Source organism: Panicum virgatum, chromosome 1K (assembly GCF_016808335.1).
Source record: "Panicum virgatum strain AP13 chromosome 1K, P.virgatum_v5, whole genome shotgun sequence".
NCBI classification, from domain to species: domain Eukaryota; kingdom Viridiplantae; phylum Streptophyta; class Magnoliopsida; order Poales; family Poaceae; genus Panicum; species Panicum virgatum.
Genome location: NC_053136.1, coordinates 38,141,198 through 38,166,519, shown reverse-complemented (window position 1 = coordinate 38,166,519; position 25,322 = coordinate 38,141,198). Strand labels below are relative to the sequence as shown.

Genomic DNA, 25,322 nt, shown 5'->3' with positions numbered 1-25,322 from the left:
GAATTTCAACTGAGATTGAGAGTTTCCATCTATCTTCCTATCTTCAGTTGCTTTCGAATATACGCAGAATCTTAATAAAATACATCGAGCTCCCTGCGACTGTACGCATCAATCGATTACGGATTGCTCATTTTCGGGTTTTCAAGGCCTTGTTGTCTGATCAGATGTCGAGCCGGAGCACATTAGTTCCGGAGAGGAATTCAAGCTTGCGAGTCGACCACCCTTGCTATCAAAACCAATATTCTTATAGTTATATATGCCGGATCAGTCTTACTCCCGCAGTCTTCCTCTAAAGCTTCAAACCTCCGACCCAAGTCCAAAAGTCTTCAACTAAATTTTCTAGTTCTTCTACTCCCTTCGTTCCAAATTATTAATCATTTTGACCTTAGAGATGCATAAATTTTATTATGCATCTAAAAATAATATTTATCTAGATACATAACAAAAATTATTTATTTAGAAAAGCCGAAACAACTGCTAATTTGGTTCGGATAGAGTAGTTCTTATATGTTGGGAAGGCTTGATCTCGTTTGAGATGAGGAGAGGAAGGCTAATCTTGTTCAAGCTGAAAAGGACGATGAAAATTTGAGTGAAGAAAAGTTCAGGTGTAGCTGATGGAGGTTTTTTTTTCTAATACTTTTAGAAGTTATTACTCCTATATATCAATGAAATGATACGTGTAGACGTGGCTCAATAGCAAAGTCAAATTTGGATACACACGCATAATAAGCAACCTTCTACGAAAAGAAAACGTGAAAAAAAAACATTTTCTAACAAGACGTCGCGACAGTAGAGGCACAGCCTCGCACTCCCTCCTCCCCTCCGCCTCCGTCTCGGTCCCTCCACCCCCTCGCGCTTTCGTCTAGTCAGCCCAGCCGCTCGACGCCTCCTTCTGACCTCCGCCGCGGACTCCGCCGCCGCCACGCGCGTGGCCAGGCCACCGGAACCCTAGCATGGCGAAGACGGCGCGATCGCCCACGGCGGAGGCTTCCCCGCCGGCGGCCGCGGAGAGGCACCGCTCCGGCTCCGCGGCCGGGTCGGGGCTGCGGTCCCTCGCCAGCGCCGCCTCCGGGTGGTGGGACCGGTGGGCGGTCATGGGCTCCGGCCTCTCCAAGCTCGAGCGGGCCTTCGGCGACCAGTTCCCGGAGGGCGAGCGCTACTTCGGCCTCGAGAACTTCGGCAACACCTGCTACTGCAACAGCGTCCTCCAGGTGAGGTGACTGACCCCCAAAATCCCCCAGAGCTCCGTCTGTGATCGCGCGCGGTGTTGGGGGGTGGGGGCGATAGTGGGCGTGTTGACTCGTTTGCAGCGTGCTCCGTCGCAATCGGTTTCGTTATGATTGGAGTTCCGGTGGAACTTTGGTTAGGCCGTTGCTTTGGAAACCGTTAGGTTGGCCCCCTTTTTAGCCTTTGGGGGTCACATTCTCTTTGTTCCAAGTTTCGTGTAGTGTAGGCGCGTAGGGGACCAGTCAAGTTAGTGGATTTGAGTTCGTATAGGTGCAAGGGAGCATGGGCGACGCCAATCAATACTTGTGTTTATCCCGTGACAGGATAAGGGTGCGATTGACATGTGCTGTCATATCAGTGTTAAGTGCTTAATCCGATTGGTGGTTTCAATTATATGATTCACACAAGTTTGTGTACAGGGGCATTTCACAACTGGATATTTAGCATTGCATTTTGCGACTGCCATCAATTTGATGGTCCTTGCCTTAAAGGACAACTGCACTTTGACCCTCATTCACGCGTAGTTTCTTCGATAACCTTGCTCTCATCCCATGGTACCATGGAATCTGGAACCGATGATGTGTTAAGATGGAATATTAGGTATGCCAAAATGAATTGTTCATTGTGCATAGATATTTTATTGAGATGTTATTCAATTATGTTTAATATATTCCAAATCCATTGCCAACCTTATGGTTTTAGAAGATTAGGATGCTTGCTATTGGGAAGTGGAAGCTAATGCCATCTGGATTTCAGTGGACCAATGGGATTCTTTCTACTGAATGTAATGTACTGCAATCGAGCAATGCTTTAGTTATTTTTGTGGATGACCATGGGTAAGCCATATGTATGAAGATGTACTGCAGTTTGGTGCAAATATACAGCCGCATTGAATCCAAGGCGTTCTGTTATCATAGTGCAATGTTTTATTATGGTTTCAGAGTTATAAATGTTTGAGACAGTATCCCTTTTATGTTACAGTTGCAGTTTGTTTTTAATTCTGCGTTCCAAAGAATACAAGTGAACGAGTGCTGCAGTCAATTTTCCGTGGTCCTCCACATTATCGCACATATTCCTGCTAGCTGATTTGGCATATCGATCAATGAATCAATATGCCCTTAGTCCTCTTCCCCATGTTTTGAAATGACACAGCAAGCCATTGCTTGTCTGATCACATGCTTTTTAGGTGTTACCTTTTGTGGATTAGTGTTATTCCCAAATATACTGGAAATAAAACATTCAGGAATACAATGGTGCTGTTTGATGTTTTAACCCAGGGAAAATGGCGTCATCAGCAAAGTGATGGTTGACTGTTCATGTATTGGCTATTTGGCAGAATGCAGACCTTCTGCTGTTAACCATCTGGCTTCTGCAGACCATTTTTGATAGACTTCGGTATTTTCCGGGTAGTATTAGCATACAAAGTTATAAAGCTAAAACACTAATCCCAAAAGAAAGTATCTATTTTATTTTTTAAGCATTAACAATGTTTTTCCCATTTGGTTTTGGTATGCTAGCACATGTTCTAAACACTGATAATTTGTCAATGCTTACTTGAACTACTACACATCCATTGTGAATTGGTGCCATGTTTTAGGGTGCACTACTGATGGGGGTTACAAAATTATACCTTTTTCAGGCACTTTATTATTGCACTCCGTTCCGGGAGCAATTACTGGAATACTATGCCAAAAACAGAAATCTTGAAGATGCTGAAGAAAATTTGTTGACCTGCCTAGCAGATCTTTTTTCACAGGTGAAGAAATATAACCTGCCATTTATTTGATATTCCACTTTGCTGTATTGTTGTTTATGCAATGAATCGATATACAAACATGAATGGTTCTGGGTAATCCTGGTTTTTGTTCGGACATAGAAAATATCATATGTGGTATATTGCTATTATTCATGGGTCGTAGAGTGGTGTAATATTTTAGGAGACAAATCATAAACCTTCGTGTTTTCTTGCTATTTCTGAGAAATGATTGATACTAATGCATAATAGGCACAAATTGATTATTATTTAGTTGTTTGCATTATCTTGGCTTTGTGCACTTCTTGCTGACGATTCTGTTGTTTCGCCTAACTCATTTTATTACTCATTCGGAAACTGCATTAGCATATGTTTTTAACTGATTAGTTCAGGACACCTGAACATTTTGTAACATTGCGCATCCATCAGCATGATTGTGACAGATTGCTACTGCATGGGTTTGCGCATGTAACATGAAACTTATTGCAGAGTGTAGATTGTTGTTCTTCTAATAATAATGTTCAATATTTTTGCAGATAAGTGCATCGAAGAAAAAGACAGGTGTTATCGCTCCAAAACGTTTCATTCAAATGGTTAAGAAACTGAATGAATATTTTCGTGGTTACATGCATCAGGTAACTTGCAGATGTTTAACAGCGTTACCACATCAGGTTAATCACATTAGCAGATCATGGTTATCATATTCCTGCCATAGGTGTTGATCTAGTATGATTCACTAATGCAAGCTCAGGCCTCAGCTATTTTTATGACTTCAATCTCTTTTGTTGTGTGATGCATGGTTCTTAAGAAGAAAGTCTCTCCTTCATTCAATATGGCCTTTTGTAGTTTGCTAAATTTTAGGCCTCTATTTTCTGTCCCTTTGTAATCTTCGGCAAAAATAAAAATATTTAAAATGAATTCTTCTCTTTCCATTCTGTTCTTATCTTTTGATGGGATGACAGATTAAACTTTCCCTTTTTTGTTATGCTCTGTAGGATGCCCACGAATTTTTGAATTTCTTACTGAATGAAATTGTTGATATTCTGGAAAAAGAGTCTAGTTCTGCTAAGGTTTCTCCTAAGACCACATCTCCTGAGAAGGTCTCAAATGGGGCAGCTGTCGATGGAGTCAGAAAAGAGCCACTGGTTACATGGGTACATAAGAATTTTCAGGTAAGTAAAACTAAATGTGGATTATTCTTTCTGTAATAAGGAGTTGAGCCTAACTCGGTTAGAAAAGGGTATGTTTACACTTACCACCCTGGTTTGAGTGTCCTTCTACAGTTCTACTTGAATTTGGGTGCCATTATTCTTCTTCACTGTAAAAGATACCTAGTTCCGCACACACGGGCTCACTTTTCCTTCTAAGGACTTTGTACACAGTCACCTTTACTCTTTGCAGGGTACTTTGACCAATGAAACCAGATGCCTGATGTGCGAGACTGTCACCGCAAAGGATGAAACATTTTTTGACTTGAGCGTTGACATTGAACAGAATAGTTCACTCACAAGCTGCCTGAAGAATTTTTTCTCCACTGAGACTTTAAATGCGGACGACAAGTTCTTCTGTGATAAGTGCTGCAGGTAACAAAGCTAGGTGCCATTTTGATCTCCTAATGGTTTGTCTCTTTATTGTGACAACATGGAGCCCTTGGTTCATTACCATGTCAATATGTCCATGCTTGTATTTCTATTCATTAAGTTTCGTCAACCAGATAGTTTAGAAAGCACTTCTGAATTGCAAGCTGATACTAATAGGCAGATTTTCTCACTCCAGCTTGTTACTATCCTACAATCTGCTTGCCCCTATGCTGCTTTTGACAATCTACAAGCCTTAAAAGGGACACCTTGCAGGCAAATCCCTCACACTTTAGCAATTCTGCTATTCTACACTTTAGTCAAGTACCTTGGTCACATCTCAACATTGAACTAAAAATGACATTGAACCCACACTTTGCTTCAGAATTTTGTTCTGTTATAGGGGTCGCAACAGAATGTAAAGATTGCACTGGAGTACAAGTGATACCAAGTTTGCGCACCAATTTCTCATTAGGATATCTTATTATCCAGATTCAACGGGGACCATTATTCATTAACCTTCGCCTAGGTAGATGAGGTGGGAATACGCATTGGGAATTGCCATGTAGCCATGCGGGAACTGGGAAGGAACGACTTAGCTTTGATTTCCCTGTGACAAGTACTGAATTCGAAAAAAAATTTCTCATTCAGTTTGCAAGAAGCGGAGAAGAGAATGAAGATAAAAAAGGTACCACAGATATTGGTGATCCACCTAAAGCGCTTCAAGTTCATCGAGCAGCTTAACCGGCACAAGAAGCTGTCTTATCGGGTGGTATACCCCTTGGAGCTGAAGCTCAGCAGCAACTCCGATGATGCGGATTGCGAGTACTCCCTCTTTGCAGTGGTGGTCCACCTGGGTAGCGGTCCGAACCAGGGACACTATGTAGCCAAGATCAAAAGCCATGACCACTGGCTGTCCTTTGACGACGACAATGTCGAGATGATACCTGAGTCCACCCTGCAGACGTTCTACGGCTCTTCTCGTGAATATTCTGGCAACACGGATCATGGCTACATCTTGTTCTACGAGCGTGTTGGTGGGAATCGCAACGAGAAGGCCGACTCTCCAGAGGGTGGCGTGTGACCATCGGCATGGGATCTTGGGTAGTTTGGTGTACATATGATTGACATACTTTAAATTGATAAGAGTGGGAGACTGATGTTCATTGGTGTACGAAAGGAAGTTTTTTTTTTCTGAAAGCATGGGAAAAGAAAAGAGAAGAGGGTAGTTTGGACTTTGAAGTTTAGATTGAAGTTGTTACAAAGGATCAATCCGTAGGATAGCTCATTTGATTTTATTTCCTGGGTTTTAGTGTTGGCACAGTACTTGTTCTGAATGGACATCAGATTGTTCAGTCACTGCTCTTGACACTTTCACCATCCCAGTGTCACGAGCCAGTTCTTTCTGTTGTTGCTGCAGCAGGAAACCACCAGTCCCTGCTGCGTGAAACCTCATGAGAATCACTTATACTGTTCTCTGCATTTTCTTTTCCAGCGAAGTGCTTCTCTACATTCAGAAGTCAGAATCGATATGTTCACGAATCCCTTTCGAATTGAAATCTGAGCTTGTTCTAAAAAAAAAATCAAATCTGAGCTTCAAATAATCTACTTGCGCACGCGAACCATTTCGGTCCAATCGAGCGCCCCAGCCGCGCAATTCCTAGTAGGCGTGGGTGGGAACTGGGAACGACTTGGTAGGTGGGCCCGCGTGCTCGTCAAGTCGTCCTCGTCCTCTCGTGAACCCTGAACCCTCCTCCGGTCCTCCCTCGCTCGCGACGTGCTCCCTGCTTCCCGAATCGAATCGAATCCAATCAAAAATCAAAACCCAAAAAAAAAACAGGGGAGAGACGACTAAACCGGGCCCGGTAAGAGCATCTCCAGCCCACTGACTAAATATGGGCCTCTATTTTATATTTTTGGGCTGGCCCATAAAATTTAAAGGCTTGAAATTCTTTCCGGACTCCAGTCAATCCGACCAAATGAAAGCCCCTAAATCAATCCGACTAGTGGGACCTACCTGTCAGCGAAGCTCTCCCCGTCCTACCTCTGCTCGCGCTCGCGCTCACGCCGCCGCCGTGCTCTCGCGCCGCCGTCCTCCCTCTGCGCCGCCAACCTCGCGCCTCGCCGCCGTCCTCCCTCCCGCACCCTCGGCGAGTTCGTGCCGCGCCGGCCGCCTCTCCCCCGCGCCGCCGTGCTCGTCGGCTGCGGTGTCGCGCTGCTCGCCCGCCGCTCCGCTGCGGGCCCCATCTGGACGAGCGCCACCGGCGAGGCCCAGGGCTCCGCCAGCGCCGCCACGACCGCCGCCACGGTGCCCAGGCCCGATGATCTAGTTCTTGATCTCACGCAGCGCTTGCACGCGCTCGTGCTCCGCCTCATCTCCGTCCGCGCTGGCGGCGCCGGAACCGCTGCGGCCCGCGCTCGGGGTTGCGGGCCCCGAGGCCGCCAGCCTCGCTGTCAGCTCCTCCGGCCTCGTCCCCATCCAGGAGACCGCGGGCCGCCGCCACTACCGCCTCCTCCGACCGCGCGCCGCCGCTCGTCGTGGCCGGCATCTGGGAGGGCCGGGGGGAGCGCCGCGCCGGTGCCGGAACCGCCGCGACCCGCGCTCGGGGCTGCGGGCCTCGAGGCCGCCAGCCTCGCCGTCAGCTCCTCCGGCCTCGTCCCCCATCCAGGAGGCCGCGGGCCGCCGCCGCTTGCCGCCTCCTCCGGCCGCGCGCCGCCGCTCGTCGTGGCCAGCATCTGGGAGGAGGGGGGTGGACGCCGCTCGAGGTGCGCGGGGGCGGGCACGGTCCCGCCCTCCACCCCGGGCCCCGGCGCGTCGGGTCCGCGGATGGGAGGAGGCAGCGGCGCCCCGGCCAGGCGCGGCGGCGGAGGAAGGGACCGAGCGTGCGAACCAGAGGAGAGGGGAAATAGAGGGCCTCCAATTTTAGGGGATTTGGGCCAAAATTTGGTAGCCTCTACAAAATGGTAGTCCGTTTAGGGGTCCGATTGGAGTTGTTTTTTCTACCTGGAAGATTAAAAGAAGAGATAGAGGCTCATTTAGTCACTGGCTGGAGATGCTCTAAGGAAAGGACGGCAGGTGCGGAGCGCCGGCCGGCGGGCGCATTTTGGTGCCTTGGATCGGAAGCGAGCGAGCGCAGCGGAGGGCGGATGGGCTCCTCGTCCACCCAGGCGGCGGCGGCGGCGGCGCCGAGCAGGCGCAGGGTGGCGCTCTACCTCACGCTCCTCACCCTGCAGTACGGCGCCCAGCCCCTCATATCCAAGCGCTTCGTCCGGTAAGCAAGCGCCCACTCACCCACCCAGCCCGCAACCCATTCCCTTGCTGCGCCGGCTGGGGCGACTCGATTTGGACGGGAAGGCACCAAAATCTCTCTAGTCTCTACCTTGCAGTGGAAGTTTGGGGGATCGGTTCGTTTCCAGTAAGACAAGTGAATTCGCATACTAGTTGCCCCTTCTGTCACAATTTTGTGATCAGGGGGGAAGCGTTTCAAGTTGGTAAACATCCACATTGTGGAGGTGTAGGAACCTATGCAGTGGCCTTTTTAGCCGTTCCAGGGACATTAGCGATCCATTTTGTTATATTAGAGTGCTGCTTATTCTGGTTAGGCTCTTATCCTGCCCTCGTCAATTGGGACTCAATCACTCAATATTAGTTAAGTAAATTAGATAGGTAACAAGTTTGCTTGTTCCAGATGAAGCAGGACACACAGATAGGTTGGTTTATGTAAACCATGTGTATTGAATCCGATGGGGACATAACACCCATTTTTTGACAATAACTTAACTGTCCCATGTTTTTTTAAATGATGTCCCTTGAAAAATGCATGAGTTAAAAGCCAATTTTTTAGCAACGCACATTCACAATTTTTGAGATGTAAGTTTCTCAGTTATTTATGAGCTTGCATTCTTTCCAATGCTATTTCTGTCATGAAATAAATTAGAACAAGTACTATTTGACTGTGCTAAACCCCTTTCCGTCTATTGCTGCAGCCAAGATACTATAGTGATGAAGCGTCCCCTCATAAGAGAAGACTTAAATGTGATACAAAACATCAGTCCCAGGAGGCTGATGCCACATTTATTACATCAGATGGTTCAAAACCTTACAAACCTTGGCGGACACTCGATACAGATGATGATAATAATTAACCAAGCTACGACATAGCACCAGACTGCAAACCACATAGGGTCTACCACGGGCTCAGAGTACTGCGACAGCGGAGGCATCTCAACTGGGCTGGTACCACAGGCAAGGTTGGGTGTAGAACGATAACCCTACTCGGCGTCGTCTGGTACGAAGTCCGGGTCTTCTTCTGTAAAAAGTAAGAGTGGGGTGAGTACAAACGTACTCAGCAAGTCCAACCACACCCACGGAGGGGTTAAATCAGAATAATATGCATAGGTAAATCAAGGATAAGGTTACGGTTTAATTTGCAGAAAAACAGTACTTTAAGCAGGGGTTGATTTTTAAAGAAAGTCCCTTTTAGAAATCAGTTTTTGTAGCAACACGGAGTTCACGTCTTAAAACTGCTACCGGACTCCCCGTCCGTCGTAGCACACGGCACAACTGCCGGACACAAATTCAAAACAACTCACACCAGCCCATCCCATAGCAACACTAGTTATGTGACCACACCATAACTCGCCCAATACCGTGGGCACGGACTATTCGAATAGATTCTTAACTCTGCAGAGGTGTGCAACTTTACCCACAAGTAGGATACCACAACTCGAACACCGTCGTGTCGGTGTAGATCCCAACATAGCCATTACCCACCATAGCTAAGCCTGACTAGCCATCACGGGATGTACCAAGGGGTCATCGACCGTTCACTCAGGTATAACCGGGCATAAGTCACTCGGGGCTTATCCCTTTTCCTTAGTCACCCGTTGCTCTCAGCTCTCCTAATGGCTATCACACCAACTAGTGGGATTTATGCTACGCCGTTGCCCATTCAACGGTCGAGTGGTTTGCACGATAGTGGAGTTAGGTGAGATGACACACCAACTCGGTCCTTAGACACGACAAGATGGATATCTCCCTTCTTTGCCCTGCCACACAGGCATAAGCACACCAATCGGCAGTTCACACAGAAATGCCGTCCATCCCGTCCATACTCATCTTTCGAAAATCCACGTTTTATCCCTTCCCACACGCACACATTTTCTTTATCAAATAAATTATATTATGAGTAAAGTCTTAAGCATTCTAATATCGATTAACGTCCAAACAAAATCAGACATTAATCTAGGTGGTCAAGGAATGGTCATCACAAATCAAGGGGTGGCTATCCAACCGTGTTTTCATGCAAGTAAAACATATGCAATTTATAAAACAGGCCATTGGGTTGTGTTTATAAAAACTAGGACAGAAACATGCATCAAAGGATGGGATTGAACTTGCCGTCTTCAAAGCCTTCGGGGAAGTCTTGTCCTTCGGGCTCGGGGTCGTGGAATTGGTCCTCATTCTCCTGCTCACAGCACGGCTTGTTGACGGGTTCTCCTTCGTTCACTCCGTGGTCTACAGCGCACACAAACAAGCACACAATCAAAACAAGGATTTGTCGTCGAGCTCGAAACGGGAACACATGAAATATAGAGCATAGATTGTTATTTTTGAATGGTTTTTGGATGGTATGGCCGCAACTGAGCTAGGAGAGGCGGGGTAAAATTTTAGGTTAAACCGGGGTCGTTAGGCACATAAAATGATAGGTCAGGGGAGCATTTAGGCCCTAAACAGGGGTCCAGGGACCTAATTGTAATTAAGATTAAGTAGGCAGGGGCTTGGTTTATATTTTAGGAATTATTTGGGTCATTCTAAAAGAGTCAGGGGTTTATTCGTAATTAAATTTATATGGTGGGATTTGTTTTGGGAATATAACAAAAAAAGGGGGTTAATCTTAAAAGGATGGGGTTTCTTTACTGATTAGAGGAAAGGGGGAGGGGCTTTTGGCAAAATTGCCATCCCCTTCCTCCCCTCGCACTGGAAAACAGGGGAGGGGAAGGGCTCGCCGGCGGCGGCCGTGAGCCGTTGGCCTGGGGCTCGGGGTGGTCCCGGGGTAGGGGAAAGGGGAGAGGAAGGCGGGCGGGCTCGATTCCCGGCCGTGGCCCAGACCGGGGTGGCCCGGGGCGGCTGGGCCGCGGGGGCGAACGGCGGCGAGCGGGGGCGGCCGTGGTGGCGCCGCTGCGAGACTCGATGGCGGCCAGGGGAATGGATGGGAGTGAGAGGGGACCTAGGGGGTGCTACCTTGGCCCTTGATTTGGGTGGGGAGGGAGTGAGGCACTCCGGCCACGGGAGCGGGTGGTGACGAGCACCAGAGAGCACGGCGGCGGCGTTAGCGGTGGGGAGGCGCTGGGCTGGGCGGCGTTGCGAGTCGTGGGGCGCCGGGGTGCTCCTCGGTCCTCTTTATAGGTGAAGTAGGTCGGTGGAGGGGCGGGGCCGCGGTGTGGCCGGCGAGGCTTGTGATGCGACTTCGCGGCGGGCGCTGTAGAGGGGTCGCCGGCGCCGTGCGCGCACAGGGCGGCGGCGTGCGCTGCGAGGCGACGTGACACCACGGCCGGGCGGCGACCGCTGCAGGCGGCTCTGTGCCGCGGTCGACGCTGCTGTGCAGCGTCAACGCCGGTCGGCCGTGGCGTGGGCGCGCGCTCGGCTCGGGCAGGCGCGTGTGTGTGCGCGCCGCGGCAGTGCAAGAGGAGGAGGCAGCAGCGGCGCGCGCGAGAGCGGGGTTCCGGGGCGTGCGTGAGCGCGGGCGCTCGTGTGGGCACGGCCCGGGGGCGGTGTGCGCGGCAAGCTGGGTGCCGGGCTGAGCGGCGCGCGGGTTGGGCCGAGCGGGGCGCGAGCGCGAGGGGAAAACGGGGCAGGGCAGGCCGGGGTGCGCGTGGCCGTGGGCGAGGTCGGGGGCGAGCCTGGTGCGCGCGGCGAGCGGCGTGCGGGGGCGTGCTCGGGAGCGGGCCAGCGCAGAGGGGGGGGCAGGAGGAGAAGGCGCGGGCCAGGCGCGAGCGGCAGAGAAGAAAGGAAGAGGAGAGAGAAAAGGGAAGGGGAGAAGAAAAGAAAGAAAAGGAGGAAAAGAAAAGAAAAGAGAAAGAAAATGGGAAAAAGAAAAAGAAAAAGAAAAGGAGGGGAGAGAAATAAAGAGAGAGAGGGGGCGAACGCGTCGGCGCTAATCGCGGCCGCGGTCGGCCACGCGTGTGTCGGCCGCGTGCGACGCGCAGGCCGAGGGCCAAACAGGGATGGGACAGCGGAAGATTTGGGTGCCGGCTCGGTTCCTCGGGGTATCGGGAAGTCAGGCGGAAGATGAAACAAGAAGGGATCGAGCTCAACGACAAAACAAGGATTAGCGCGTGATTTAATTTTGTTAGATTTTTGGGATGTTACAAACCTACCCCACTTAAAATGAATCTCGTCCTCGAGATTCGACTGGTTCCTAAATAGGTGGGGAAATTCCTTCTTCAGAGCATCTTCGCGTTCCCACGTAGCTTCTTTTACTCCGTGTCTGCTCCACTGAACTCTGCAAATTCGTACTTCGGAGTTTCTGGTCCTCCTAGTGACGGTGTCTAGGATCTTCACCGGTATTTCCTGATATCGCAGGTCTGGCTGCAGATCTATCGTTTCAACCGGCACATGCTCTACTTCGGGTATCCTCAAACACCTTCTCAACTGCGAGACATGGAATACTGGGTGGATATCCGACATTTCTTCTGGTAACTCCAAACGGTATGCTACCGCTCCAACTTTCTTCAAAACTCGGTATGGTCCAATATACCGAGGGGCCAATTTTCCTTGTACTTGGAATCTTCGGGTTCCTCGAATAGGCGATACCTTGAGATACACGAAATCTCCTGGGTTGAAACTTATTTCCCGTCTTTTCTTGTCCGCATAGCTCTTTTGTCGGGACTGGGCTGCTTTTAGCTTTTCTCGAATCTCGGCGACTCTTTCTTCGGCTTCTTTTATGAGTGCGGGGCCAACTAGGGCACGTTCTCCAACTTCTGACCACATCAGAGGGGTTCTGCATTTTCTTCCATAGAGAGCTTCAAACGGGGACATGCCCAAGCTTGCTTGGTACCCGTTGTTGTATGAGAACTCGGCGTAGGGTAGACTCTGCTCCCAATCCTTGCCATAAGTGAGGACACATGCTCTCAGCATATCCTCCATGATCTGATTCACCCTTTCTGTCTGACCATCTGTCTGCGGGTGATAAGCGGAGCTAAAGTCTAGCTTGGTGCCCATAGCTTTATGCAAACTTTTCCAAAATCTTGAGGTGAACTGGGTCCCTCTATCTGAAACGATTCGGCTGGGCACACCATGCAATTTCACTATGTTCTCTATATAGAGCTTAGCTAGCTTCTCTCCGTCATAGTTGGTCCGTACGGGTATGAAGTGAGCTGATTTAGTAAGGCGATCCACTATTACCCATATGGAGTCATGTCCTTTCTGGGTTCTGGGCAAGCCCACCACAAAGTCCATTCCTACTTCATCCCATTTCCACACCGGGATGGGTAGGGGTTGCAGTAATCCTGCCGGCTTCTGGTGTTCAGCTTTGATTCTCTGGCAAGTATCACAACGGGCGACAAATCGTGCAATATCTGCCTTCATCCCATTCCACCAATACTTCTGTTTTATGTCCATGTACATTTTGGTGGATCCTGGGTGAATTGAGTAGGCCGAGTTATGGGCTTCATCCATGATCATCTGCCTGAAATCTCCTTTCTGGGGCACACAAATCCTGTCTTTATACCACAACGTTCCCTTATTATCAACTCGAAAGTCTGGGGCCTTATTTTCTCCGGTTTGCCTCCGAATTTCCATCAGTCCTTTGTCCGATCTTTGGGCTTTCCTGATTCTTTCCTCCAGAGTGGATTGAACGTTCAGCACTTGGCTGGAGCCTCGAGGGACAATGTGCACATTTAATCGTGCCATTTCTTCTTGTAAATGGTCATTCTTAGGCCCGTAAGACTTCCGACTTAGAGCATCAGCTACTACATTTGCTTTCCCTGGGTGATAATGAATTTCCAAATTATAATCTTTGACTAATTCTAGCCATCTTCTTTGCCTCAAGTTCAAGTCCGGCTGGGTGAAGATATACTTCAGACTTTTATGGTCGGTGAAGATTTCACACTTATTTCCAATCAAATAATGCCTCCAGATCTTAAGTGCGTGCACTACGGCTGCAAGTTCTAGGTCATGGGTTGGGTAATTTTGCTCATGAGTCCGGAGCTGACGGGAAGCATATGCAACGACTTTCCCATCTTGCATCAGTACACAACCCAATCCTTGTCGGGACGCATCACAATAGATGACGAAATCCCGATGAATATCCGGCAGGGTTAGCACTGGGGCTGTCGTCAATCTTCGCTTCAACTCCTGGAAGCTCCTTTCGCACGACTCCGTCCAGGTGAACTTCTTTTCTTTCTTGAGCAGCTCTGTCATGGGCCGGGCTATTTTAGAAAACCCTTCAATGAATCTCCGATAATACCCAGCTAATCCAAGAAAACTCCTGATCTCACTCACATTGGTCGGCGGCTGCCAGTTGGATACTGCTTCGACCTTCTCAGGGTCTACTGCCACTCCTTCTGCGGTCAAAATATGACCAAGGAAGGCTACTTTCTCCAGCCAAAATTCACACTTGCTGAATTTGGCATATAGTCTATGCACTCTCAGTTTTTTCCAAAACTACCCTCAGGTGCTGCTCGTGCTCCTGAATGCTCTTCGAGTAAATAAGTATGTCGTCAATGAAGACTACGACAAACTTATCTAGCTCGTCCATAAACACTTTGTTCATGAGGTTCATGAAATAGGCAGGTGCATTTGTCAGTCCAAAAGACATCACTGTGAACTCAAACTGTCCGTATCGGGTGACAAAGGCTGTCTTCGGGATGTCGCTTTCCCTAATCTTGAGCTGAAAATATCCGGACCTTAGGTCGATCTTGGAAAAATACTTGGCTCCTTTTAACTGGTCAAAAAGGTCGTCGATCCTGGGGAGAGGATACTTGTTCTTGATAGTGACTTCGTTTAGTGCTCGATAATCAACACACAACCTCATACTTCCATCCTTCTTCTTGACAAATAGAACCGGGGCTCCCCAAGGTGACGAACTTGGCCTGATGAAGCCAATTCGTTGTAGTTCCTCTAATTGTTTCTTTAATTCTGCCAACTCGGTGGCTGCCATCCTATAAGGTCTCTTGGCTATAGGGGCAGTCCCAGGGACAAGGTCAATGACAAATTCTATGTCCCTATCTGGTGGCATACCGGGAAGTTCTTCGGGAAAGACATCGGGATACTCATTCACTACTGGGACTTCTTCCAAGAACTTGGCTTCCATGCTAAACACCATCGGGTTTGCTCCACTTTCCCGGGTATGACAGGTCACTCGGACTCCTTCTGGGTTTGTTAGGTGTACTATCTTGTCCGTACAACCTATGAGGCCATTATGTTTGCTTAGCCAGTCCATTCCGAGGATCACATCTATCCCTTCTGACTTAAGTACTACTAGGTCTGCTAAAAACTCTACCCCACTTAAATTGATCCTTACCCGTAGACAACCCAGTTGACATCTGATGTCTCCTCCGGGCGTCCGGGTTAATAGGGGTGTTTTTAGTAGTACTGTAGGTATTTTATGTTTCTCCACAAAGCTCGAGGATATGAATGAGTGTGATGCTCCAGAATCAAACAGTACTGTTGCAAGAGTTGAGCTAACTAGGTACTCACCGAGTACTATGCCCTGGGCTCCTTGAGCTTCCTGTGCGTCGATATGGTTGACACGGGCTCGTCCAAAAGACTGCTGGGATTGCCTCTGCTGGTTGTTGTTGTTGTTGCTGTTGCCACGGAGGGGCACTCGGTTGGCACCGGTCAGAACTGGCTTGGGTCCGTTCACTGTGTTGGAGAAAGCCGAAGTAGCAGGCTTGTTCTTGGCATAGGGGCAGTCGGCGATGAAGTGACCCGTCTCACGGCAGTTGAAGCAGGCTCTCACGTTGCTGTTGTTGTTGGTGACCTGGCTCGCATTATTCTGTGAGGCCCTCATGGTGTTCTGGCTTCTGGGCTGTGTGTTAGGGGCACGTGGTCCTGTCACTTGAGACTGAGTTTTGTACTGCATTGGGGCTTGGGACCTTGGTGCGTTGTAGCTGAGACTTCTGGTCTTCTGAAAACGATCCTGCTGGCGAGACTTACTCTCCAGAAACTTGCGTTTGTTCTCTTTCCTTTCATCAATCTTAGCCTTCTCGGTGAGGATTGCCTTGTTCATCAAGGTGTTAAAATCAGGATAGATCTGAGGGGTGAGCAGGGTCCTGAGTTCTGGGTTTAGTCCCTCCTTAAACATGTCCTGTTTCTTTTCGTCGTCGTTCACTTCCTCGGGTGCATATCGAGACAGCTCCATAAACTGGTGTGTATACTCTTCCACCGTCATATTCCCCTGCTGAAGTGCGCGGAATTCATCTGCCTTGCGCTTCATGGTAGCTGAGGGGATGTGATAGCGGCGGAACTCTCTCACGAATTCATTCCAGGTGATGGTGGAGGCATCTCTGGCAGCAGCGCAGTAATTCTCCCACCAGGCTAAGGCAGTCCCGGTGAGTTGATGTGCAGCCAGAAGAACTTTATCTCGATCCTGGCACCCAAATGGCTCGAGCTTCCTCTGGATCACGCGGAGCCAGTCATCTGCATCCAAGGGGTTGCTGGATCCGGCAAAAGTGGGTGGCTTGGCCCTCAGAAAAGCTGTCAGCTTGTCATTAAAGGTCTGCTCTCGTGGCTGCCTGTTCACTAGAGCATTGGCCAGTGTCTCCAGTATGAGAGTCTGGTTATGGATTACTTGTGCCAGGTCCACGAAAGGTGGTGGTGGTGGTGGTGGCAGCTGTGCACCATGATTTTCTCCTCTGCCCTGACTCACTTCTTGTTCTTCCTGAGGATGGTTTTGCCCGTCAGGGTGTACTCCTGCATCAGCGGCTGCAGGGTCCCTGACTCGGGAGGCCCTTGTGATGCTCCGGGAAACCATCTGCAGAACGAGTGGATTGGGACTAAGATTAGGTGATGTTTAAGTCGATTAAGTCGTATTTTTTTTTTTGAAAAGGCAGTATCTATTTACTGCCGGCAAGCACACAATCAACAAGCAATCATCACAAACAACAAGCACAAGTAGCTTTATTACAGCAAGGGTGGTACAGCAAGGGGCAAGGTCAAGCGCGTACTACACGACCGGGTACACAACTACTAAAGAAAAGGGGCACTGATCTTCTTCGGACCACACGGCTTCATCCCTTGACGATCGCTAACACTTTAGGCTGACTCTTCGGCTTGAGTGGGTTCCTCCCTCGGAAAGGTACCCACGACCTCCGGGGAAAAGAGTGGTCCCGGTACGCCATCCTCTAGACCTCCGTTTTCCCGGGGTTGCGTTGCGGCTTCTCTTGCGGCGGCGGCCGTAGACCTTCCAGGATTCTCGGGTGGGGCTAGTGGGTTTCCAACGAGTGGTCCCCATCCAAAGACGGGCGTCCCGAGCAGAACATGGTCTTCTCCTATTGCCGGGACTGGGGTTCCACTACTAGCCCATTCTTGCATACGCCGGTCTCGGGCTTGCCTGAGGCTCTCCTGAGCAACTGCTTCACTGCTGACCGCTGCTGCGGCTCTTGCCTCAGCTTGGACTGCTCGGATCTGTTGCAGTCTTAGTGCGAGCTCTGCTTGCTCGGCTCGATGGGTCTGTTCCCTCAGCAAGTTGGCTTGCTCGTCAAAGAGCTGATCCAAGGAGGCTAGGTAGGTAGCTACTTGATACAGGAGGACTTCTTCATGGCGGCGTCGTTCCAGGCTCCTCATTCGAGCTTCCCAAACTGGAGTCCTGATGGCCGGTGGGAAGAACCTCATTGGTGTGGGGGTGAGGTGTCCTTCGAAAATCCGGCACAGATAACGAAGTGCTTTCCTGACGGCTAGGGGATAGGTGTCCTGGTGCCTAAACCCTGTAGCAGTCACTCGCCATGACAGGATGTCGGGGTAGCGGTCACTTCTGGCGACGACTAGGATCACCCTGCAGCGGAGAGTGCCATGATGCTCGTACTCTCTGCTGTAGTACCTTGGGCGTTCCGTGACGCCAAGGCTCTCCAGGGCGTTAATCAAGAGGCTGGGGAAGTCAGGTGCAGCTTGGCAGTCGCCCTGGGTCCATCCTTCCTCAGCCATCTGAAAACAAAGATATGGTGAAAAACTTGCACAATTATTTGAGGTACACAAAGGGGTAGATGATTTTTATTTATGGCGTCATGGGGGTACAACTTCATGGGTACATGATTATTATTAGAGCAAAGGTTCTAGCTTAGAGACTACTCCTATCATGGGGACTCTTCCTCGATCCTAAGAGAGCGCTTCTTCAGTGGGAGATACTGATCCGTGGTGTCATCGGTCTGAGTACCCTTATCCCAATGGGTTTCCTCGGGCTCTTCTTCCTCTGTCTGAGTACCTACGTCCCAATGGGTTTCCATGGGTTCTTCTTCTTCATCTTCCTCTATCCATCCGCCTATTCCCCAGCGAGCCTCGTACCTCCGCATACGAGCTTGGAGAGCGGCTAGCGAGTCCTCGGCGCGTGTGGCTCTTGCTCGCTGTTCTTCCAGTTCTTCCTCTTTTTCATCCATTTGGACTTGGAGGGCGGCTAGGGAATACTCGGCATGGAAAGTCCTCGACCGTTGTTCCTCCATCTCCTGGGTTGCTTTTTCTGCTCTGTGGACCTGCTGTTTCAGTTGTGCTGCTTGCTCGCGATAGAGCTCATCCAGGCCGGTGAGATAGATGGATAGGTGAGAGACCGTGTCTTCTAGGTCTTCTTCTTCTCTTCCAAGTCCTCTCATCCTGGCAATCCATGTGCGTCCTCTTCCTTCAGTCGGCGGGAAAAATCCCATAGGAGTCCGCTGGAGGTGATGCCTGTAGATCACACGCAGACGTCGTAGGGCTTTGCGGGCGGCTTTCCGATAGGTATCCGGGAAACGGAATCCAGTGGTGGAGATGAACCAAGGGTCCACATCTGGGTAGCGGGTGCTCCTTGCTATGAAGATCATCAGGTCACACCGAAGAGTGCCCTTGGAGTCGTACTCCCGGTAAAGAAACTCTGGCGGATCCACAACTCCAATGCGTTCCAGGCTGAGTATCAACAACTTAGGAAGGCCGGGCTCTGCGAAACAGATTCCGCCGATCCATCCATCGTCAGCCATCTGGAACAGGGCAAGAACCAAAGGTAAGTGTTTGAGTGAGGAAAGGATTAAGGATAGAAAAGCCCTAAGGTGATAGGTCCTGAAAACGGGTTTCGCTCCTAGGGTCACGTCCTACGGCCAACCTACGGCTCTGATACCACCTGAAGCGTCCCCTCATAAGAGAAGACTTAAATGTGATACAAAACATCAGTCCCAGGAGGCTGATGCCACATTTATTACATCAGATGGTTCAAAACCTTACAAACCTTGGCGGACACTCGATACAGATGATGATAATAATTAACCAAGCTACGACATAGCACCAGACTGCAAACCACATAGGGTCTACCACGGGCTCAGAGTACTGCGACAGCGGAGGCATCTCAACTGGGCTGGTACCACAGGCAAGGTTGGGTGTAGAACGATAACCCTACTCGGCGTCGTCTGGTACGAAGTCCGGGTCTTCTTCTGTAAAAAGTAAGAGTGGGGTGAGTACAAACGTACTCAGCAAGTCCAACCACACCCACGGAGGGGTTAAATCAGAATAATATGCATAGGTAAATCAAGGATAAGGTTACGGTTTAATTTGCAGAAAAACAGTACTTTAAGCAGGGGTTGATTTTTAAAGAAAGTCCCTTTTAGAAATCAGTTTTTGTAGCAACACGGAGTTCACGTCTTAAAACTGCTACCGGACTCCCCGTCCGTCGTAGCACACGGCACAACTGCCGGACACAAATTCAAAACAACTCACACCAGCCCATCCCATAGCAACACTAGTTATGTGACCACACCATAACTCGCCCAATACCGTGGGCACGGACTATTCGAATAGATTCTTAACTCTGCAGAGGTGTGCAACTTTACCCACAAGTAGGATACCACAACTCGAACACCGTCGTGTCGGTGTAGATCCCAACATAGCCATTACCCACCATAGCTAAGCCTGACTAGCCATCACGGGATGTACCAAGGGGTCATCGACCGTTCACTCAGGTATAACCGGGCATAAGTCACTCGGGGCTTATCCCTTTTCCTTAGTCACCCGTTGCTCTCAGCTCTCCTGATGGCTATCACACCAACTAGTGGGATTTATGCTACGCCGTTGCCCATTCAACGGTCGAGTGGTTTGCACGATAGTGGAGTTAGGTGAGATGACACACCAACTCGGTCCTTAGACACGACAAGATGGATATCTCCCTTCTTTGCCCTGCCACACAGGCACAAGCACACCAATCGGCAGTTCACACAGAAATGCCGTCCATCCCGTCCATACTCATCTTTCGAAAATCCACGTTTTATCCCTTCCCACACGCACACATTTTCTTTATCAAATAAATTATATTATGAGTAAAGTCCTAAGCATTCTAATATCGATTAACGTCCAAACAAAATCAGACATTAATCTAGGTGGTCAAGGAATGGTCATCACAAATCAAGGGGTGGCTATCCAACCGTGTTTTCATGCAAGTAAAACATATGCAATTTATAAAACAGGCCATTGGGTTGTGTTTATAAAAACTAGGACAGAAACATGCATCAAAGGATGGGATTGAACTTGCCGTCTTCAAAGCCTTCGGGGAAGTCTTGTCCTTCGGGCTCGGGGTCGTGGAATTGGTCCTCGTTCTCCTGCTCACAGCACGGCTTGTTGACGGGTTCTCCTTCGTTCACTCCGTGGTCTACAGCGCACACAAACAAGCACACAATCAAAACAAGGATTTGTCGTCGAGCTCGAAACGGGAACACATGAAATATAGAGCATAGATTGTTATTTTTGAATGGTTTTTGGATGGTATGGCCGCAACTGAGCTAGGAGAGGCGGGGTAAAATTTTAGGTTAAACCGGGGTCGTTAGGCACATAAAATGATAGGTCAGGGGAGCGTTTAGGCCCTAAACAGGGGTCCAGGGACCTAATTGTAATTAAGATTAAGTAGGCAGGGGCTTGGTTTATATTTTAGGAATTATTTGGGTCATTCTAAAAGAGTCAGGGGTTTATTCGTAATTAAATTTATATGGTGGGATTTGTTTTGGGAATATAACAAAAAAAAGGGGGTTAATCTTAAAAGGATGGGGTTTCTTTACTGATTAGAGGAAAGGGGGAGGGGCTTTTGGCAAAATTGCCATCCCCTTCCTCCCCTCGCACTGGAAAACAGGGGAGGGGAAGGGCTCGCCGGCGGCGGCCGTGAGCCGTTGGCCTGGGGCTCGGGGTGGTCCCGGGGTAGGGGAAAGGGGAGAGGAAGGCGGGCGGGCTCGATTCCCGGCCGTGGCCCAGACCGGGGTGGCCCGGGGCGGCTGGGCCGCGGGGGCGAACGGCGGCGAGCGGGGGCGGCCGTGGTGGCGCCGCTGCGAGACTCGATGGCGGCCAGGGGAATGGATGGGAGTGAGAGGGGACCTAGGGGGTGCTACCTTGGCCCTTGATTTGGGTGGGGAGGGAGTGAGGCACTCCGGCCACGGGAGCGGGTGGTGACGAGCACCAGAGAGCACGGCGGCGGCGTTAGCGGTGGGGAGGCGCTGGGCTGGGCGGCGTTGCGAGTCGTGGGGCGCCGGGGTGCTCCTCGGTCCTCTTTATAGGTGAAGTAGGTCGGTGGAGGGGCGGGGCCGCGGTGTGGCCGGCGAGGCTTGTGATGCGACTTCGCGGCGGGCGCTGTAGAGGGGTCGCCGGTGCCGTGCGCGCACAGGGCGGCGGCGTGCGCTGCGAGGCGACGTGACACCACGGCCGGGCGGCGACCGCTGCAGGCGGCTCTGTGCCGCGGTCGACGCTGCTGTGCAGCGTCAACGCCGGTCGGCCGTGGCGTGGGCGCGCGCTCGGCTCGGGCAGGCGCGTGTGTGTGCGCGCCGCGGCAGTGCAAGAGGAGGAGGCAGCAGCGGCGCGCGCGAGAGCGGGGTTCCGGGGCGTGCGTGAGCGCGGGCGCTCGTGTGGGCACGGCCCGGGGGCGGTGTGCGCGGCAAGCTGGGTGCCGGGCTGAGCGGCGCGCGGGTGGGCCGAGCGGGGCGCGAGCGCGAGGGGAAAACGGGGCAGGGCAGGCCGGGGTGCGCGTGGCCGTGGGCGAGGTCGGGGGCGAGCCTGGTGCGCGCGGCGAGCGGCGTGCGGGGGCGTGCTCGGGAGCGGGCCAGCGCAGAGGGGGGGGCAGGAGGAGAAGGCGCGGGCCAGGCGCGAGCGGCAGAGAAGAAAGGAAGAGGAGAGAGAAAAGGGAAGGGGAGAAGAAAAGAAAGAAAAGGAGGAAAAGAAAAGAAAAGAGAAAGAAAATGGGAAAAAGAAAAAGAAAAAGAAAAGGAGGGGAGAGAAATAAAGAGAGAGAGGGGGCGAACGCGTCGGCGCTGATCGCGGCCGCGGTCGGCCACGCGTGTGTCGGCCGCGTGCGACGCGCAGGCCGAGGGCCAAACAGGGATGGGACAGCGGAAGATTTGGGTGCCGGCTCGGTTCCTCGGGGTATCGGGAAGTCAGGCGGAAGATGAAACAAGAAGGGATCGAGCTCAACGACAAAACAAGGATTAGCGCGTGATTTAATTTTGTTAGATTTTTGGGATGTTACAAGTGACCTCACTAGTTCTTGCCACTGAAGCAGCAAAGGTCTGGTACTAGATTTTGTTATGATCAGTATGGCATGTTCTTCACCTGAGCACTTCTGATTTTCTTTGCATCTGTATAGGTTATTTGCACAATCGTTCTATTGATTGCAGAGGGTAGTCTGAAGAAACAGTTCAGAAACTGGACTCTCGCTGGATCACTGACCGCGTCTGGACTGCCTGCTGCCATATATGCATTGCAGAATAGTCTGTTGCAAATATCATACAAGAATTTGGATTCATTGACCTTTTCAATCCTTAACCAGACCAAGCTTTTATGGACGGCATTTTTCACTTATCTTATTTTGGGGTGTGTCCTGGTAACACATCCTATTTACATTTTAGTATCTTGAAAATATTCAAAATGTGTGTGTGTGTGCTTGCAAGAATTATACCTATTGACTACTTGAGAACATTTGATCCTTTGAATGTTTGTGTTGAGACCAAAAGATGAAAAAATAGACTCCTAAAACTTGTCTGTCGCATTAGAGTTAAAATGAAACATGGGTTGATGATCTGGAAGCCTACATGACCACTATATAAATATTTTAAATCAGTCACAAAGCTAATAATTTCACCAGATAAAACATGCTTCCCTAGGTCAATATAAGTAACATAGGTGCCATCTGAAAATGAAGGGAAAGAACATCTCAGTTCATGTACCCACTTTCCTTTAGCTGTAAATTACCTCAACCTCAAGGATTTGGAGTACTAGTCTTGGTTGGTGGATATGGAGAACGAAATCCTAGCATGGAGCTTCATCCTGAAATCCAGTTCAGATAGAATTAGTACATCAGGAGACCAGTCAATTTGATGGTCTACATTACTTACTACATGAAATTTGGACCTTGTTTTGTGTACATTTTTGTGCTTTGATGACCATATGACGTGGTTAACTCTGATTGGACAATTCTCTGAAGTAAAGCTGCCAATCATGTGTTTGATTACCTTTTGCAAATTTTGCAGGCAAAAGCAATCATCAAAGCAAATTTTAGCATTAACCATCTTAATTAGTGCTGCTGTTCTTCTAAGTGTTGGGGAGAGTAGCAGCAAAGGTTCAAAGGGTGGTAGCTCTGATTATGTCTTGCTCTATGGGATCATTCCGGTTACAGTCGCATCTATGCTGTCTGGGTTGGCCTCTTCACTCTGTCAGTGGGCATCCCAGGTTGAACTTACTATATTTACTTTCCAGGATACAACTTATGGTCACTGCTAACATATTCAATAATAGTGCAGGTTAAAAAGCATACGTCTTATATGATGACTATAGAGATGTCATTTATTGGAAGCATGTGCATGTTAGCAAGTACCTATCGATCACCAGATGGAGAAGCCATCAGGAAATATGGTTTTTTCCATGAATGGACTTTATGGACCATGGTGAGTACCCTTTGATATTCCATTGTTTCTCTCACTGTTTGGTAAGCCTGGACACATCCAAGTTTTGTGCCCTAAAAATCACAAAGTTTTGGCACTTAGAATAAACCAAGTGGGATAGCTAAAATGTATCATCACATGGATGCTATAATGTGTTGCAGCAGTCAAATCACTTGGATTCAATACAACCTTTGCGTACATCATACCTTCCAGTCAGTACTAAGCTCGACCACTGCAAATTTGTTTTTGAAAACAACCTACTATCAATATGACTGGAATACTGACTATCTTGGTTACCAATTTGGACCTAAGAGGCATTCTGATTTTCTGCCTTGTATCATAATGGTGCCATGCCATAGTAGTTAAGCTTGGACTGCAAAGTGACATTCAAAAACCATTAGGCATTGCATGCGGCAATTCATTCTAGAAAGTATTTTTTCTATATTCTTGTAATCTAAGACAGCAATGAGTTGTTAAGCTAGCTCATCAACTTAGCAGGGTAGTAGCCAATCTAGACATTCGAATTTTTTTTTTAAAGCTTAGACATTCGAATTTTTAAGGGATGGTTCATGGATGAGACACCTGGCAGCGCACCCCTGCCATTTTTTTTCTCGAACATGCAGGAGACCTGCATATCAATATATTAAGAAGAGAAGGGTGTAAAGAAACCCAAAGCACCCCTGCCATTTTAACCTTGATAGTTAGGAACAAGGTTATTTTCCATCTTGATGTTTGCATCTGCTTTTCGACTTGTCTGAAATAGCTAAGTAGGTAATCATTGATATACCAGGATCAGTCTAAGATATTGCTTCGCGATTTTTAATGTAAGTTTACCCTTTTCTTCAAGGGCCAAATTATTGAAATAGGCTTGTTTCTCTTTATATTTCCATTTAGTGGCAATATTTTGAAGGAACTGATTTCATTCTTCAATTTGCTGAAAAGTACATATGTAACATAGTCCACACAAATGGAATGCAAAGCTCCAATATTCATTGATATTTGGGAGCTTAATCGTCATTCTTTACCTCAGGTACCAGTCTTAATGAATGCCGTAGGTGGAATTCTTGTTGGTCTTGTCACAACTTACGCGGGCGGTGTTAGAAAGGCAAGTGCCTAAACTGACACTAAATGGAAAACAGCCATTCCTTTCATTTACATCTGGAAATTTTGACTAACCTGTTTAATTTTCAGGGTTTTGTTATAGTATCAGCTCTCCTTGTAACTGCACTACTACAATTTATATTTGATGGGAAGCCACCATCACACTACTGCCTGATGGCATTACCACTGGTCATGACAAGCATATTCATTTACCAGAAGTATCCATATGCTGATAGGAAGAAGAAAGATTGATAAGCATACTTGTTGAGAAGGGAAAGTTTCCATCAGTGAAACGTAACGCTAACCTCATATTTCATTCACAAAAGTCTGGAATTTGCACTGTCTGAGTGTACCAATGTGACGCCTGAAGAGTGAAGAGTTGTCTTTTCATGGAGCTATGTATCATTGATCTACTGATTTATATAGAATTAAACTAGTAGGGCAGTAGCTTGAAATCAATTTCAGCAGACAGTTGATATTTAGCTTGCATGGAACTTGATGAATTGTTTACGTGTACATCTATCTATATTTTCACAGCTTGAGGAACCTACTCTATCTTTCACATACTTTTATTTAGA

At 49.1% G+C, this 25,322-nt stretch overlaps 2 protein-coding genes across 2 annotated transcripts; both read left to right on the top strand.

Moving 5' to 3' along the window:
• Positions 1 to 793: 793 nt before the first annotated feature.
• On the top strand, positions 794 to 5,942 carry LOC120706068 (ubiquitin carboxyl-terminal hydrolase 4-like). The gene is made up of 6 exons (XM_039990642.1): positions 794 to 1,211; positions 2,867 to 2,983; positions 3,517 to 3,615; positions 3,976 to 4,152; positions 4,382 to 4,563; positions 5,209 to 5,942. Exons 1-6 carry the CDS (start codon positions 954 to 956, stop codon positions 5,639 to 5,641), a joined length of 1,266 nt encoding a protein of 421 aa, XP_039846576.1. The 5' UTR covers positions 794 to 953; the 3' UTR covers positions 5,642 to 5,942.
• Positions 5,943 to 6,285: 343 nt separating this feature from the next.
• On the top strand, positions 6,286 to 25,299 carry LOC120706079 (UDP-N-acetylglucosamine transporter ROCK1). The gene is made up of 9 exons (XM_039990652.1): positions 6,286 to 6,423; positions 7,617 to 7,829; positions 8,545 to 8,557; positions 22,235 to 22,270; positions 22,350 to 22,576; positions 23,233 to 23,431; positions 23,503 to 23,646; positions 24,674 to 24,748; positions 24,835 to 25,299. Exons 2-9 carry the CDS (start codon positions 7,705 to 7,707, stop codon positions 24,994 to 24,996), a joined length of 981 nt encoding a protein of 326 aa, XP_039846586.1. The 5' UTR covers positions 6,286 to 6,423; positions 7,617 to 7,704; the 3' UTR covers positions 24,997 to 25,299.
• Positions 25,300 to 25,322: the final 23 nt, after the last annotated feature.